The 15,889-nt window shown below is 56.5% G+C and overlaps 1 protein-coding gene across 1 annotated transcript in view; it reads left to right on the forward strand.

Moving 5' to 3' along the window:
- The window catches only part of ARNT2 (aryl hydrocarbon receptor nuclear translocator 2), a 123,217-nt gene extending 116,713 nt beyond the window's left edge, over positions 1–6,504 (forward strand). Inside the window, exons 17-18 of the mRNA XM_028089417.2 lie at positions 4,766–4,902; positions 6,406–6,504. Coding sequence (XP_027945218.1) covers positions 4,766–4,902; positions 6,406–6,504 — 236 coding nt within the window. The remainder of the gene's footprint in view (positions 1–4,765; positions 4,903–6,405) is intronic.
- The last annotated feature ends 9,385 nt before the right edge of the window (positions 6,505–15,889 follow it).

Below are 15,889 nucleotides of genomic sequence, written 5' to 3' on the forward strand. Positions count from 1 at the left end.
CCCATAGCGCATGCTGAGTCCTGAGACCCGAGGTCCCTGAACAGCTTGGTCTCTGTCTCTGCCACTACCGGGTGTCTGCTCACCGACGCGTCCGTGTGGCTTGGGGAAATGCAGGGAGCCAGGCACACAGGGTGCTCAGTGCAAGTGGCCCAGAGGGGCCCGGGCAGACCAGGCATTTTTCCGCGGACTCGCCCTGGGTCTAAATGACATCCCTGTCTCACCCGCGTGCTTCCAGACGCAGCGACTCCACAAGCGCGAGCAAGTGCGTTGCTTCCTGTGCAGCGTGCTTCCCAGTGTAGGAAGGGGCAGCTAGCATGGCCCCTTCCTGTCCGGCACGAGTCAGTGCAGGTCTGCTCAGATCACAGCAGGGAACACAGACGACTCTGAGCGTGAGCATCTTCCATGAAGCTCAGGAAATGCATCCGTCACATCACTGGCCTTCCTCAAGGAGCCTTGTCCATCTGCACGCTTACTTCAGAGAGGAAGATTGAAAGAAAGAAACGTGTCATTCCACAAGAGTCTGAAGACTTTTGCAGTGAGAAGTGGGATGAAAAATTCGGGGCAGGGCAGGGCAGGCACAGTGGGGGAGGGGTTAGGGTTTCGTGACCTGAAACGTTTGCAGACACCACACCCCCGAACCCCCCAGTTCCTGCCCCCGAATCTCAGCCTTGTGCATTCTTTTTTTTTTTTTTTTTTTTTTAAGATTTTTTATTTGACAGAGAGCATGAGCAGGGGGAGCAGCAGACAGAGTCAGAGGGAGAAGCAGACTTCTCGCTGAGCAGGGAGCCCAATGTGGGGCTCGATCCCAGGACCCTAGGATCATGACCTGAGCCGAAGGCAGACACTTAACCGTCTGAGCCACCCAGGTGCCCCTCAGCCTTGTGCATTCTTACAGCAAGTTGAGGGGATTATAGACCTTTTCACCACTACCAGTTAATGATGAAAAATGAGGTCTTGGCCCGAAAGCATGGGAAGCATGTGTCCTGGGCGTGAACTACAGGAGCCCTCCACCCAGAGGCATTTCTAGAACAAACTGCCCCTTTGGTGTTCTTTGCTGACTTTATCCATGAGGGTTTCTCAGCGTCAGCACTGTGGACATTTTGAGCCAAGTAATTCTGTCTTGGGAGTTGCCTTGTTTGTGTGGTTGTTCAGCTGCGTCCCTGGCCTCTCCCTACCAGCACCCCTGCATTTATGACCATGAGCAATGTCTCTAGACATGTCCCCTGCACAGCAGAGTCAGCCCTGCTTAGAACCACCTAGCTGCTTCTGACCGCAGAGGACCCCTGCACAGCACTTCAAACAACCCTGCGATCCTCAGATGAAGCTCAAAAGGAAAAATGTCAGCAAGAGTGACCTTATAGCATTGAGAGCTGATAAAATAAACTGTTTTAAAAGAAAGATGTCATCCCTTTACTCCTACAACCTAGGAAGCCACATGCTTTTCAAGGTTCTGAAGTTTGGTCTGAAAGGCTACCCATTTGGCCCAGGTGGTAGCAACCCCATGCGTACTCTACTTGGACCGTGGGGCTGGTGGGGGCCCCACGTGTTTGGCTGGGGCTATAACAGCCTAGACTTTGCTCAGGAAGCCAGCAGAGCAAACGGAAGACGGAGTGGCTGGAGCCCAGCTCGCTGTTTGTAGCCATACATGCAGCTTCTGGAACAAGGCAGCAAGGATGTCGGTGACCCCTGGGGCTTTTTCCAGAAAGCGGCTTATGGCTGCATGGTGGGTGCCACCCCTGCTCACCATCGGTCTGTGGTCAGGTGGTGTGGGTCAGTGGGGCTGAGGTTTGGGCTGGGAGCACCCAGCGCTGCGTCTGATGCTCACACTCAGAGTCGTCCGTGTTCCCGTGTTGTAGTTACTGCTCATCATCAAGTGTGGAGGTCATGCATGCAGCTCAGAGGAACAGGGTTTCCGTAACAGGGGCTGGAAGAAGGGCCTCCCCCATGGTGGCCCCGCCGTGGAGGTGACGCAAGGCCACAGCAAACTGAGAGTGGGTCAGGGAAGCTTGCATCCGATGGGGCTCTGAACACGGGCAGAACCCTCTGGGCACAGGGTAGTCTGCGGCTGGGGGCAGGTGGGTCAGCCAGGAAGGGGTGAGGGGGCAGGGGTGTGTAGCAGAAGTGGGGTTACTCAGGCTCTGGGGGCACGGCGGCCTGGGCTGGTTTTAGGCAGTGGACGCTCTTTTAGGAAGATTGTGGGGCAGCTGTAGATTGAGGGAGACAGGTGCTGGCCCAGGATGGAGGGAAGCAGACCAGAGTGGAGATGCGGTGTTCGGGGCGGTGGACTGGACGTGAGCGTCTGCAGCTGGGCTTTCCCCACCGGGATGGTCTGGGCGGGGAGATGCTGACTTCAGGCACGGGGAGCCCAGGGTGCCTCTCGGAGACTTAGCGGTGGCTCCCAGGCCCAGAGCCTAGAGAAGCAGCACTGTGCACATCCAACAGCAGAGACGCGGATGTGTGGCCGTCCGCCTCCTCCATCGGCAACTCCCTGCCACCCCACGTTCCGGGACTCATGCACGCATCCCGCAGCGGCCTCCTCCTAGCTGGTTCCTTCCCTCTCTGTCCGCTCGGCCCTGGGCGGTGGTATTCCTGAATGTACAGGTGTGTGCGGCCACTCCTCCATGTGCCCGCGAACCCCCGCAGGTCCCTGCCACCCTCACAGCGGGGCACCCAAGCCCTGGCTTGCCCTCAGCCCGGTCACACTCGGACCCTTGTCCCTGGAACACGCCCTCCTCACCCCCACATCTTTGCACAGACTGATCCTGGTGACTGCCTCTGAGCCCTGCACCCGCTCAGCTGCTGACTGTCCCCCTGCTGGTGTCTCCTACCTCCCGTGATAGGCCTGATGTCCCCCTGAGAGCTGGTGCTCTCGCCGCTCCCCCATCACAGCAGCTCCCACCCGTGTGGCGCCCCGTGCTGTGAGCTCCCCCAGGAGGAGCCGTCCCGCTTCCCGGCCTGGGTGCACACCTGCACCGAGCCTGGCTCGGGGCCGGAGCCCAGGACCCCAGCATATGAATCGGGGGGACGACTCGGCGAGGGCCAGAGCCAGAAGGAAGAGTTGAGGGAATTTGTGTCTGATGGGCAAGACCCCAGCAAGGAGTCACTGTAGCAAGTGGGGGCCGTGGGGGGGCCTCCCGTGCGGTGGTCATCCCCCTGGGTCCATTATTATGACAGTCCCCATGGTCTGCCACGCCGTCGCCTTCCGCGATGGTGACCGGGCCTGTCCACGCTGCCCTGAGCAACAGGTGGGCCGGCTTGTGCTCGGTTTCCCTGGGCGCCTGAGGCGGCCTCCTCACTGCCTCCACCAGCCCCACTGTGTGGACCAGGCCTGTCCTAGACATGTGGATGCCCAGACCAGCCCTCGGGCACAGTGCTTTGAAAGAGCTCCCCTGGCCTTGGTGTCTCACGAGCATTAGGAAAAGGCATTTCGGATTTCCAGACGTGTTTTTCTTAAACAGCAGAGTCCCGTGTGCATAGTCGATTTTAACCCCTCTGATGGGGGCACAGGGAATTATGTCCTTGTCTGATTTTATAGAGTCTTTTCCCAGCTGTTACCGTGTGGAGTTTGGAAAGCACAGTCGTGAGGCCTTGAGGAGAACATACGTGTTTCGTACGTTACCACCTTCCCTGTCTCCGGCAGTATGTTAGATGTGTGCGTGTGTGGGAGAGACCGGGAGACGGGGACAGAGGGAGAGGCCAGGGTTCTCCTTGAACACTTGGCAGCCTCAGCCCTGTGAGCCCGGCGCCCCGCCCTCGGGCAGGAGGGGGGGCCCATGGTGGGCACGGCCGTGAGGAAGAACAAGGTGGGGCCTGGTCTGCGCCCAGAGCCCGACAGAGCCCACTGCCCCCCAAATGCTGTTGAGTGGTTCGGAACAAGAAGGAACGTTCCCCAGCTTTTCTTGATGTGCTTCCGGGTAACTCATTCTCTTGAGTTGAATCTTTAAAATGTCTTAGACAAATACCGCTCATTTTTTCTACTTGGGTTTTCCGTTGTGTGTTCTTTATAAAGCGTAGGAGGCAAGGTTGCCCTCCTTACGCATTAACGGGCTGATTCCTACAAAGAGGCGTTCCTTCGTGTTTGAGCCGGGCCCAGATGCCTTTGCTCTCAAGCCACCCGGTGCTAAGAGACACCCAGAGGCAGGAGGGGCTGTGGCTCCGGGCGCCTGCGGAAGGACCTCGTGGGATGCCACGTGTGGCCTCACCAAGTTCCCCGAAACCCGGTGAGGTTGGCAGAGCTCAGGGCACGCTGAGGTCAACTCCTCCTCTGGCAGAGTCAGGCTCCTGTAAAGAGCAAGTTCGGGACGAGGGGTCCGGAGTGGCAGAGAGGCTTTCCCTCCTCGGGCCTGCAAGCGTGCTGTGGGGGGCGGCAGGGGGAGCTTGTGTCAGCCCACACTCTGGGCCCCCCACACACGCCCCCGCCAAAGCTCCACGCGCCGTCACCCAGGGCACCGTGGGCTCCGAGGCTTAAAGCCCCCAGCCCCCCAGCAGGTGCGCTCTGGGGAGAGCCACCCTCCAGTGAGTGCCTGCGCCCCTTGGCAGAGAGCCCCCACTTCCGTTCCACCCGCCCAGCCATGTGGTGCAGAAGTGACCTGGAGCCTGTCGGTCCGTGTGAGCGCGCGGGGGGCCGCGGACACGGGTGCCCGGCCAGCTCCGACGGAGCGTGCCGATGGGCAGCGTGGGGCGCTCCGGGCTGCAGTGGCTCTTAGGTCTCCCGGAGCCATGACGGGGCTTTTAAAGGCGGTGTCCTGTACGTCGGATCTTTCAGCTGAAAGTGGCCAGAGTAGCGGGCAGTTCCCAGGGCGGCCGTCGGAAGTCTGGTCACAGTGGCAAAGCCAGCACCACGGCCCGCAGAGCGGTGAGCAGCACTCGCACCAGCAGTCCGGTCAGGCCGAAGTGTTCCAGGTAAATCGAGCCAGCACAGCCTTCTCGTAGGTACCGGCGCCTTCTCTCTGCTTCCTTTCCCCTCGCTCTCTGCTGCAGCCCCAGCTGTCCTGTAGGGATACGGGTTCTGGCCCAGCCTGGGGAGAGGGGCCAGGAGCCGAGGCCTCAGCTATCCTCCCTGCTTGAGGACACCTGTGCCCCCCGTAGCTGTCCATTGTTGGAGACCCTCCCGGCCATCCCTCGTGATGGGCAGCCTGACCTAGCTGTGCAGCTGGAGGGGACCCCGTGACAGCCCAGCAGGGCAGTGCTTGGGCCCCTCGGGGTTTCCCCGGCCCCACCTTCAGACAGAAGTTTCCATTGGAAGAAGGTTCCAGATGGAGGCATGAGCCTGTTGACTCCCCCTGAGCCGAGCGCTGGGCCGGTCCCACCAGGCCCATGTGAGGGAGAAGCACCTCCCACAAGGGCCAAGGCACCCCCCCCCACCTCATCCCCGTCCCCGTCATGCCCACAGCTCCGGGTCTGCCTTGCCAAGCAAGGACGGGCAGGAGGCACATGGAGGGAGGGATTGGAGACCTCCCAGCTGGTAACCCCCACCTTCCCCAGGGAGGGTCCGCTCTCCTTGTCCCCGGCACCTTTCCCACCTGGCCCAGCAACCTTCGCAGGCAGAGGTCTAGAACCAGATGTCCCTCTCGGTCTCCAGAGGGGCAGTCTTCTGACCTCCTTCTTCCGTCCTTCTGCCCCGCAGCCGTGTGTAAGGCACAATTCCCCAACCTGATTTTTCATGGTCACGAAGCTAAGAAGAATTCTTGGTCAGATAAGCTTGTGAAACACTGGCTAAGCAAATTATTCAGTTTCTTGCCTGCAGGGTTTATCAGAACCTTATTATACTAATAAGCACTGAGGATTTTTAGGAGGTAGACAGACTATGCCATTTCCCAAACTCCCTTGTCCACAGAATTCTTTTCCCCCAGAGTATCTCATGGGCCAAGAATCTGACAGAACACACTTCGAGAAATTTGCCATTGGAATATTGCTATTCCCATTTTCTGGATGGGCAGTCTGAGGCCCGCAGAACCTGAAGGGCTTGCTAAAAGTGAAGCCTTTTGGTTGGCCCTGCCCTCAGAATGCACACAGCCTTTCTTGTGCTCAACCCGGCACCGAGTTTCTCTTGCATTTTGAGCATCGACCATGGGTCCCTGGCTTGGTGCCCGGCTAGATGTACCGCACCGGTGGGGTTCTTGTCCACCCTGTGTCCTGGCTCAGCCTCACACAGACAGAGCTTATGTCCTGAGGTTGTGTTGACCTGCTGGGATGCCACTTCCCAGGGCAGAGCAGCTTCCCGGCTCTGGACATTTGAGGACCCCTGAGATTGTCCCCCAAGACCTGCAGCCTGTCCCCGGGCTGCCTCCAAGGGGGATGAGCATGAGGGGGCGTGGCAGGCTGGGCTCCTGGGGCGTGCGGGTGCCCAGGAGGATGAGCTGACGCCCCCACGGCTTTGTTTTCTGCCCCCCCCCCCCCCTGCAGGACATGCTGCCCATGCCCGGAGATCCGACCCAGGGGACCGGCAACTATAACATCGAAGACTTCGCGGACCTGGGCATGTTCCCGCCGTTTTCTGAGTAGCAGCAGGCAGATTGCGGCCGGCGCTGGGCAGCGCCCCCCACGCGGGCGGGGCCCCCCCACACCCTGCTTGCCCCGCCTGCCCAGCCGCGGGACCCCCCCAGCAGAAGGCCTCTCACCGCCATGTTCCCCCCAGCACAGCATCGCTCAGCCTGCAGCCAGGGCTGCCCGGCCACCCACCAGGAGCCCTAGTGGATACTGGGGGGCCACTGTATTTATTGTACTCTTATCTGTGTGTGCTCGGGAGGTGAGCCCATCGGTCCTGGAGGTCTGGTTGTGAATAATCTCTTAGCAGACAGTGTCCACCTATAAAACGTCCGGTCCCAGTCCCAAGCGCCCAGGCCTGCCCAGGACACGGGAACGGGTTTCTTCTTGCCGTCGACATCTGTGGATGGGTGGGGCTCGGGTGCTGGAAGGGAGGCGAGCCGGCTGCATGGCCTTTGTTCTCCAAGCTGGGACCCAGGGGTGGACCCCACTCCCCCGTCCCCAGCTCAGCCAAGTCTGTGTGTGCGTCCATCCGTCCATCACGCTGTGGGATGTGTGTACTCTGTGCAGTGTGACGTGAATCCCTGTCCTGATGGGTGTGCTGTGCCCCCCTGTGTCGTGTGGCCAGAGTGAGCGTCCAGAATCCAGGGGCCCCCGCGTGCAGCCCCCACCCCCAGCGCAGTGCACCCCAGCTGGAGGGAGCTTGGCCCAGGGCCTGGGCGCCGGGCTGGGCGGAGCAGGCTGACGTTTCATAGTGTCTCCAGGAGTCGTGGCTGGGAACCTGCTTGCCTTCACGGGTCAGCTCCCAGGTCCAGGCGCCCCTCTGAGAGGAAGCGGCCCCCTCATCTTCCAGGAGGCCCCCGAGGGAGCACTGGCCCTTCCTGGTTACGCACAGGTGTCTCCCCCCTGGGTCCCAGCCAGCACCTGCCAAGGGCACACCTTGAGGTCACAGAGCCCGAGGCCCTTCTGCAGAGGACTGGACGGGAAGGCAGGACGTCCAGGCCTCGGCGGCCACGTTACACTCAGCAGCTCTGGAGCCGGTTCAGGTGTGGACCTGTGCATGGAGATAGGAGTTCAGAAACATCTCCCACCAGGCCGCCTGGCCTTCCTTCTGCAGCCGCCAGGGGCAGAGTGCGGGTCTGTGAGGCAGAACGCTGGGCTTCCCGTTCTGATTCTGGTACCAGGGCCTTGAATTCCTCAGGTGGTCTCAAGACGGGAGGAAGAGCTGTCTTCTAGAAGCTTCTACCTGGCCGAGCCCATGGTCCCTGGCTTGCTGTGTTTCCCTCTATTCAGTGACCTCGCGCGCCCCCCCCCCAGGCCGCGTGCCCTGAGGCAGGCTCTCAGCCTCTCGTCTCTGTTTTCCTGACAGCCAGGCTTCCGTTTGGCCTCACCACCCATGGGCTCCCTGCCTCCCGTGTGGGAGGGACGCTACACTCGCGGCCGGGCAGGTGGAGGAGCCCTCCCCCAGGACAGCCCTGCATCTCTCCCGGTGTCTCTCAGGCAGACCTCCTCAGGCACCCGGCTCGGAAACAACCCGTGTCCCCCCAGCCCCCAGGATTGCGGAGGGCCAGCCGAGTGCGGAGGGTTCTGAGCTGCCTGAGTGCAGAGTGAGCCCAGCGGGCAGGGAGGAGCTGGTGGGGGCGGGGGGTTGCATGGACCTCTGCACACTCTGCATTAAACGCCGGCTCCCGTGTGGGGTCCAGAGGGGACCCCTGTGCCCTCTCTTGCTTGGAGAGCTCCACCTAACAAAAGTCCAAAGTTGTTTGGTAGCATCCCAGTGGCCAGTAGTCCGCTTTGTGTGCTCCCAGTTCCTAGACTCTAAATTCACACAGACCGAACAGTTCCTAGAGCGGCTTTTAATCCTTTGCGTATAGCGGTGATTGAGTCCCGGGTTCAGGCGCACCCGAGGTCGTTTTGCCCTCAGGACCCTCTTCGCTTCAGGGGACGTGGTGGGCCCGACAGTGCCAGAGCCAGAGGGGGCTTCCCCGTGTGGGCCCTTGGGGTCACCTCCGCCTCCGCAGCCTGAGCCTACCCCAAGCAGGGGGCACGATCCTCATTTCCAAAAAAGGCACAGAAATCACTTTCAGATCCAAGAATGATTTCCGTGAAACAGAAATGGACTTTTTGTGGCCTTTCACCTGTGAGTTTGGAAGTTTGGGGGCTTTCATGTTTGTTTTTTCCTTGTTTCCTGGAGAGAACTGGGGATTTCCTTAGATGTGCCCATCAGGTTGACGCTGTGACCCGGGGCTGCACTGGACACCGAGGGGATGCGGACCAGGGGAACGAGCCTTGCAGCCACTTCTGTCTTTCGGGGTGCAGACCACTCAAGGCTCGGTCCTGGAAGGCGGGGACCGTCGGTGACTGAGGCCGGGCGTGATGGGGGGAGTACAGTGACTCGGGCGGCCCGGCCCCCTTACTTCTGGCTCTGTCCCAGGAGCCTCGACAGGGAAGCCCATGGCAGTCCGATCGGCCTGCAGGAGCGCTCTGTCCCCTAGACTCCCCGTCTTACTCCTTGGCTTGATTGTGATTCTTGGAAGCCATCCCGTGGCCAGTAAGAAAACAGACAGGACTGGAAGGGTCTCTGACCCAAGAGATCCACCCCCCCACCCCCCCGCCCAAGGAATCTTGCGACAGACTGGAATGAGAGTTAAAACCACAGGGGGTCTCACCCCAGTTTGGAGGAGCATGTCCCGTGCCAGGCGTGCACAGCCAGGAGGGGACTGTGTGTGGACCCTGCTGTTGGCACGACCTCCAGCCAGGCCCAGCCCAGACTCCCCTCCCAGCTCGGCCGGGACGCACTGCCTCGCTCACCCCCCCTCTCCTTGGGCCCGGCGGGCCGGCCTTCCGCAGAACAGGCCGGAGCCGCGGTGGCCTGAGCCTTGGGGGAGGACACAAGGCAGCCATTTTGAGGCTCACACAAGACTTGGCTAGTGACGGCTGTGGCCAAGGAGGTTCTAGAACATTCTACCTATGTGTCCCCCACCCCCCACGAGGTTTGTTTTTAGCTGTGGTTTCAGGGAGTCATCACAAACAGCCGCGTTCTCCTCTGCTTCCCAATACATTGAACCCGCCCCCTTTGCTGTTTCACAAATACCCTTTAGAGAGTGGGAACGTGCTGATAGTTGATGGAACTGCCATCAGGGAGCTTGGACCTCTCGGCCAGTAAAGAAACCATGTCTCCCTCCAGATTAGCCACACCTGACCGTGACCTCCCATCCACATCTGCCAGCCTTAGCCAGGGGATGGGACAGGCCCCGGGGAAATGAGTGGTGGCCTCAACCTTGTACATCAGCCCTTAGGAGCAGCTGAGCTCTGCTGGGACCGTGGCCTCCGCTCACCTGGGCCCACCTATTCCCTGCCAGTTACGACCTGTCACCTAGGCAGACCAATCAAAGCGCTAGTGAGTCACGAGTCCGGGCACAAGTGGTCTTGGTTGTAGCGGAAACTGAGTCTGGTCGTTACTTGCCAGGGGCCCGTTCCCTCCTCCGTCCACCAAATCCTTGTGTGGTGTGTGCTAAGGGGGCCGCTCCCCCTTTCCCCCCGACTGCAAGCGTCTGGGACGACCTGGAGAGGCGCCCTGCCGTGGTGCCGGCAGCCGTTCACGGAGCGAGGTGCCTGGGTCTTGTGGCCAGAGCTGGTTTTGTGGTCCAACAACCAGCCAAAGCCTGTGTGGGGCCACCGACCGGGAAGGGAGAGGCTGGGCCAGACGCGGGGCGACTGGCTCCCCAGGACAGCCTCGTTCTTCGGGGGTGACGGGCTTCCGTGGACAATGTAAGCATCTCATTTCCCTTTCTTCGTACGGCCGTGAGCTGTGCTGTGGATAAGTCGTCATTTGTATTTCTTGAATGTTCTCTATGACTAACAGTTATTGAGTTGGTTGTGTATATGTGTAACTAATGTAACTGCCTTTTAAAATTTCATTACAATAAAAATGACTTTGCCCTGAACAGTGAACAGCGCAGGCCAGCTTCGTGATTGAGCGGTTCAGGGGACCTTCTCTTGGACTTTGGGATATATCTGGGATCACACCTCTTCCTAAGGGCTGGGTTATATCTCTCAATGCTGGCCAAGAGCGGAGAGTCCCTGGGTGCTAAAGAGGGACCCTTCCGGGGGTCCAGCTGCATAGGAGAGGAAGGTGCTTGCCCCAGTCTATCAGGCAAAGCTCTCTAGAAGGCTCTCTGCGTGCTGTATTTGTGAATCATGACAAACCGGGGCTATGTAGTTATGAGTCCCAGTTTATAGATTATGAAACTGGACTCGAGAAGTTAAGTGACTTATCTAAGAACTGACAGGAAGGAACTGGCAGAACCAGGATTTGATCTCAAATCCTCACTCCAAACCCTTTATCGTCTTCTTCAAACACTCTTTTTAGGGGCGCCTGGGGGGCTCAGTCGGTTAAGCGTCTGCCTTCGGCTCAGGTCATGATCCCAGGGTCCTGGGATCGAGCCCCGCATCGGGCTCCCTGCTCCTGCCTCTGCCACTCCCCCTGCTTGTGTTCCCTCTCTCGCTGTGTCTCTCTGTCAAATAAATAAAATCTTTAAAAAAAAAAAACAGTCTTTTTATTTCTTTTTAAAATTCTCCCGAACGTTAGTATTTTAATATGCCCAAGCCTCTAGTAAATACTTACAAATGCTAACCATTCTCTGTTGAGAGATGATTATTTGGAGTCTAGCAAAACGGCAGGCTGAAATAATTTAAACACTTTTCCATCAAACATCTGGTGTCCTTGTTTTTTTTACAGCTTTATTGAGCTATTATTGATATAAAATAAACTGCACATACTTAAAGCATACATGGGAGAAATTTTTATGACCTTGAGTTAGGCATAGATTTCTTGGATACTCCACCTAAAGCATGATCTATAAAAGAATAAAATTACAGATTGAACTTCATAAAACAAAATTCAAAACTTTGCTTTTCAAGGACACTGTTGGCAGGATGAAAAGATCCACCATCGACTGGGAGAAAACATTTGTGAGCCATGTATCTGGCAAAGGACTTGTATCCAAAATATGTAAAGAACGCTTACAACTCAATAAACAAGTCAGAACAAAAGAGGCAAAAAATTTGAACAGACACTTCACCAAAGAAGACACAAAGTGGGAAATAAACACATGAAAACATGGTTGGGATCTTCAGCCATCAGGGAAATGCACATTCTAATTCCACTAGCCATTAGAATGTTTTAACGTTTTTTTTTTTTTTTTTAAGATTTTATTTATTTATCGGAGACAGAGGCAGGCAGAGGGAGAAGCAGGCTTCCCGCGGAGCAGGGAGCCCGATGTGGGACTCGATCCCAGGACCCTGGGATCATGACCTGAGCCGAAGGCAGACGCTTAAGGGACTGAGCCACCCAGGCGTCCCTAGAATGTTTTAACATTTAAACAGGCTGATACAGCAAGTCTTGTCCAGCATGTGGAGCGCCTAGACACCCCCACCGTCCCTTTGCATAACAGGCAGCTTCTTAGAAAGTTAAGCACGCATGTACCATAAGACCTAGTCTTTCCACATCTAGGTATTGATTTGCCCAGCGGAAATGAAAACTTGTTTCCCCACAAAGACTTCAATGGGAATGTTGTAACCACCAAGAGCCAGAAACAACCTAAATGTCCATCGGAAGGTGAGTGGGCAAATGGTGGTATATCCACACAATGAACAGTACTCAGCAATGGAAGGGAACAAGGACAAAGTGTGGATGCAGGCAATGGTTAGAGCTCAAAAACCTCATGCCGAGCAAAAGAAGCCGGGCACAGAGGCACGACATGACTCCACATATACGAAGTTCCAGGTAAGAACTAGCCCATCAGCAGCTCCGTGGTTCTGGGGCTGGAGGGGAGGAGAACGGAAGAGCGGATGGGAAGGTTCTAGATTTGATGGGTGGGCACAAAGGTGTGTATGCAAATATGACAGAACTCCTCAAACTCTTCACTGAAGATGGGTCCTTTAAGTTATAGTATGTCTAAGTTCTATCCTAATTAAGTTGATAGAGAAACAATTGCAGGAGAGTTTTTTTTGTGCGATTTGACAAGGTAAGCCAAAATTTCCTATGGAACTAAAGAGAAATCATAGCCACTACATTTAATTGAATGAGATATTTAAAGAAGAGAAGGAGGAAAAGGAAGAAGAGAAAAACGGAGCATTCAGCCTTCTAGACACGTGCAAGCTTTGTGATGAGAGGCGTGGATCTAGAACGCTAGCTCGGGAATACAGCAAAGAACCTAGGAAGACACACACGGTCGGAAGGGAGATTGTCCTCTGGGGGAGCCAGCATCACAAGTCCGGGGACCCGGTGGGCTACCAGTCAATGGTGGCAAATGGCAAGCAAAGAAGACATTTGATCCTTCTCTTACCCAAGATACAAAATACAGTACACAAAAAATACACTCCACAGAGGAGAAAATATCTGAATGTTAAAAAGCGATGCATGTAAAACATGTAGGGAAAAAAAAAAAAAAACTAGGAAACTGTATTTATGGAATCAAATCCGGAAAGGATTTCTCACACCAGGCGTGAAGACCACAAACCCTACAGTTAAAATACTGATGTGTTTGAACTCACTGAAAAATACTCACCTTAAAAATATGTAAAGAGACAACTGATAAGCTGGTAGGAAATATTTGCAATTTATATTGTATATGCCCAACAAAGTGGTATTGGCACAGAGTATTCAAAACATATGAAGGATTCATTAAAACCAGTGAGAAAGGGGGCGCCTGGGTGGCTTCAGTTGGTTCGGCAACTGCCTTCGGCTCAGGTCATGATCCTGGAGTCCCGGGATCGAGTCCCGCGTCGGGCTCCCTGCTCAGTGGGGAGTCTGCTTCTCCCTCTGACCCTCCCCCCCTCATGTGCTCTCTCTCTCTCTCTCTCTCTCTCTCTCATTCTCGCTTTCTCAAATAAATAAATAAATAAAATCTTAAAAAAAAAACAATGAGAAAAATACAACTTAACAGATACACGGCGAAAGCGTTCGAACTGTCAGTTCGTAAAACTCAAATGGCATTAAACACAGCAGGAGGGGCTGGACCTCCCTAGTAATGCAGGGAAATGCAAAACTGAAACAAGATAACGATGTCCTTGGATTCCCTGAGTCTGATAAACACAGTTGTTAGTGAGGATATGGGGAAACAGGGACCCTTGCTGATGGGAAGCGGGCCAGATGCTCTGGAGAGTTCGGTAACATCCCTGCAGGTCAGGGATGTACAGGACCCCTGACTCAGCGACCCCAACTCCAAGCCCTGTCCTAGGAAGCTTTCTGCATGAGCACAAGAGGACAGTGAAAAGATGTGTCGTGCCGTGTGTAGCAGTGAAAAGTGAGAAACATCTAACCATCCCTCGGCGGAGACAGGAATAAACCCATTTAGTCACACAAAGGAATACAAGGCAGCCCATAAAGGGGGTCTTGTTGCAGCAATCAAAAATTCTAAAACTAGGGTACTGAATTTAACATACTGTTCATATTTTTATAGCTCAGGGCAATCACCTACATGGTTAGGTGTTAGGTAAGTTGTTAGAGTTTGGAAAAAATTCTCATGGACCGACCGATAGAGTCCAACTCTGGGTAGAGAGGCGAAGAGATGGTGTGACTGTTAAGGTTTGTGTGGCTGAGTTTCTTCAGATTAAGAAAGGAGAGAGAGGGGTCTGTGGATCGAAAGTAAAGGGAAGAATTCGGGCAAAATGTCCAACAGCTGGTCTCATCTTGGCGCGGAGCAGAGAGGAGTATGTTACCCTTCTCTCAAGTTTGCTGTGTTCTGGAAATATTTAATAATTGCACATAAATCAGCAAGTGAGAAAGCAGCTATTGAATCTCACCGAGTAGTCAGGGAAACGCAAATTGAAGTAACAATGAGACAACATTTCTCGCCTCCCGCCCCCCGCCCCATGGATTGCCAAAAGCACAGAAGATACTCACACCCATCAGGGATGCACGTGCAAGAATTTTCTGACATACTTTTGGTAGAAATATACATTTTCACAACTTACTTACTTTGAGTGACGATATCTTTTCATTGAAAATAAACATGTCTTGGACCCAGCCATCTCCATTCTAGATGTGCCTCCCGGTGAGATAAGAGCCTTGAAGTTATGCAGGTGTGGGGTGCGCGAGCGCGCACGGCCACAGTGTTCCGCGGCGGGAGAAGTGTGGATTGAGGCAAAGCCCACTAATCGAGGAATGAATGAATACATTGGAAAACGTCCTTTCATTAAATGTTATATAGCATCACCTCCGTGTGCGAACAAATACAAAGCAATCCCACTTCAGGCCTGATAGTTGTGAGCCTGTTTCTCGCCCAAACTCTCTCCAGCGTGTCCTCAGGCCACCTGCTAGGCAGGGGGCAGGGGCTCCACCGGGAAGACATGCTCCCCCCACCCCAGTGGAAACCCCGTTCCTGGGAGAGAGGCAAGCAGACAGACTATGACATTCCAGAATGTGCGAAGGGTTTGGGTATAGAGGACCCCCATCCCGCACCAACACGCGTGGGGAGGAGGAGCGGGGGAGGGGCCGAATAGCAGGGAAGGGTGTGCTGAGCTTGGCTTAACCGACAGGTCCCAGCTGGGGCCCGTCAGCAACACAGCCTTCCCCCTGGGAGCCCAGCTTGGGGGTTCAGACGACACTTAACGGTTTCCCGTCTCCAAGCCCAAGTCCCTTACAAATCCCGAGGTAGGTATGCCGCCCCTCTGCTGGACACCGGCTGGAAAGGACTGGAACGCCGCCCGCCTCTGGTTACAGCCCAGCTCCTGGTTCTTCCCACGGAGTTCACGGCTTTCCCGAGGAGTCACGCGTGCGTGCGGAAAGCGGGAAGGCGGCGGGGGGCTGGCGAGGGGGAGAAACCAGCACGGCACGCGGCGGTTCGCCAGGGGGAGAGAAGTTCTCCTCCCCGAGGCTCCTCGGAGCAGAAACCACGTCCACTCCTGGGTCTCGTGGAACTTCCGCGCCCTGCATGGCCGCCGAGTTCTCCCTGTGGCCACGGAGCCACGGCTCGCCCCCCCCCACCCCCCCCCCCCCGCAGGCTGGGCAGCCCCGCAACGGTCCCGATCACAGTGAGCTCGCCACGGCGGGAGCGGGGGCAGGGGGAGGCTTGGTGGGGGCCTCTGGAGGGGGGTCGGCCTCCGCTTGGGGGGGGCGGTGGCTCCGCACCACGGGCAGGAGGGAGGGCGGCCGAGAGCCGGGCGAGAGACAGCTGGTGGCCCCCGGCTGAGCCCCGGGCGGATGGCCCGTCTGGGACCCATGTGAACCAGGACCGCGGGGCACGAGGGCCTCCCCTCTGGGACCGTGGAGCGTGGCCCCCGTTTGTCGCAGGAAATGTCCAGGGGACTGTTTTCCCTCCGTGGGCATGAGGCAGGGAGGCCGTGTGAGGGAGGCTGGTGTTTGACCCGAAGGCGGCCCCAGGGAGGGACGTCCAGG

The sequence above is a fragment of the Eumetopias jubatus genome, unplaced genomic scaffold (assembly GCF_037043125.1).
Source record: "Eumetopias jubatus isolate StellerSeaLion01/CBP00866 unplaced genomic scaffold, mEumJub1_p1.0 scaffold_7, whole genome shotgun sequence".
Classification (NCBI taxonomy): domain Eukaryota; kingdom Metazoa; phylum Chordata; class Mammalia; order Carnivora; family Otariidae; genus Eumetopias; species Eumetopias jubatus.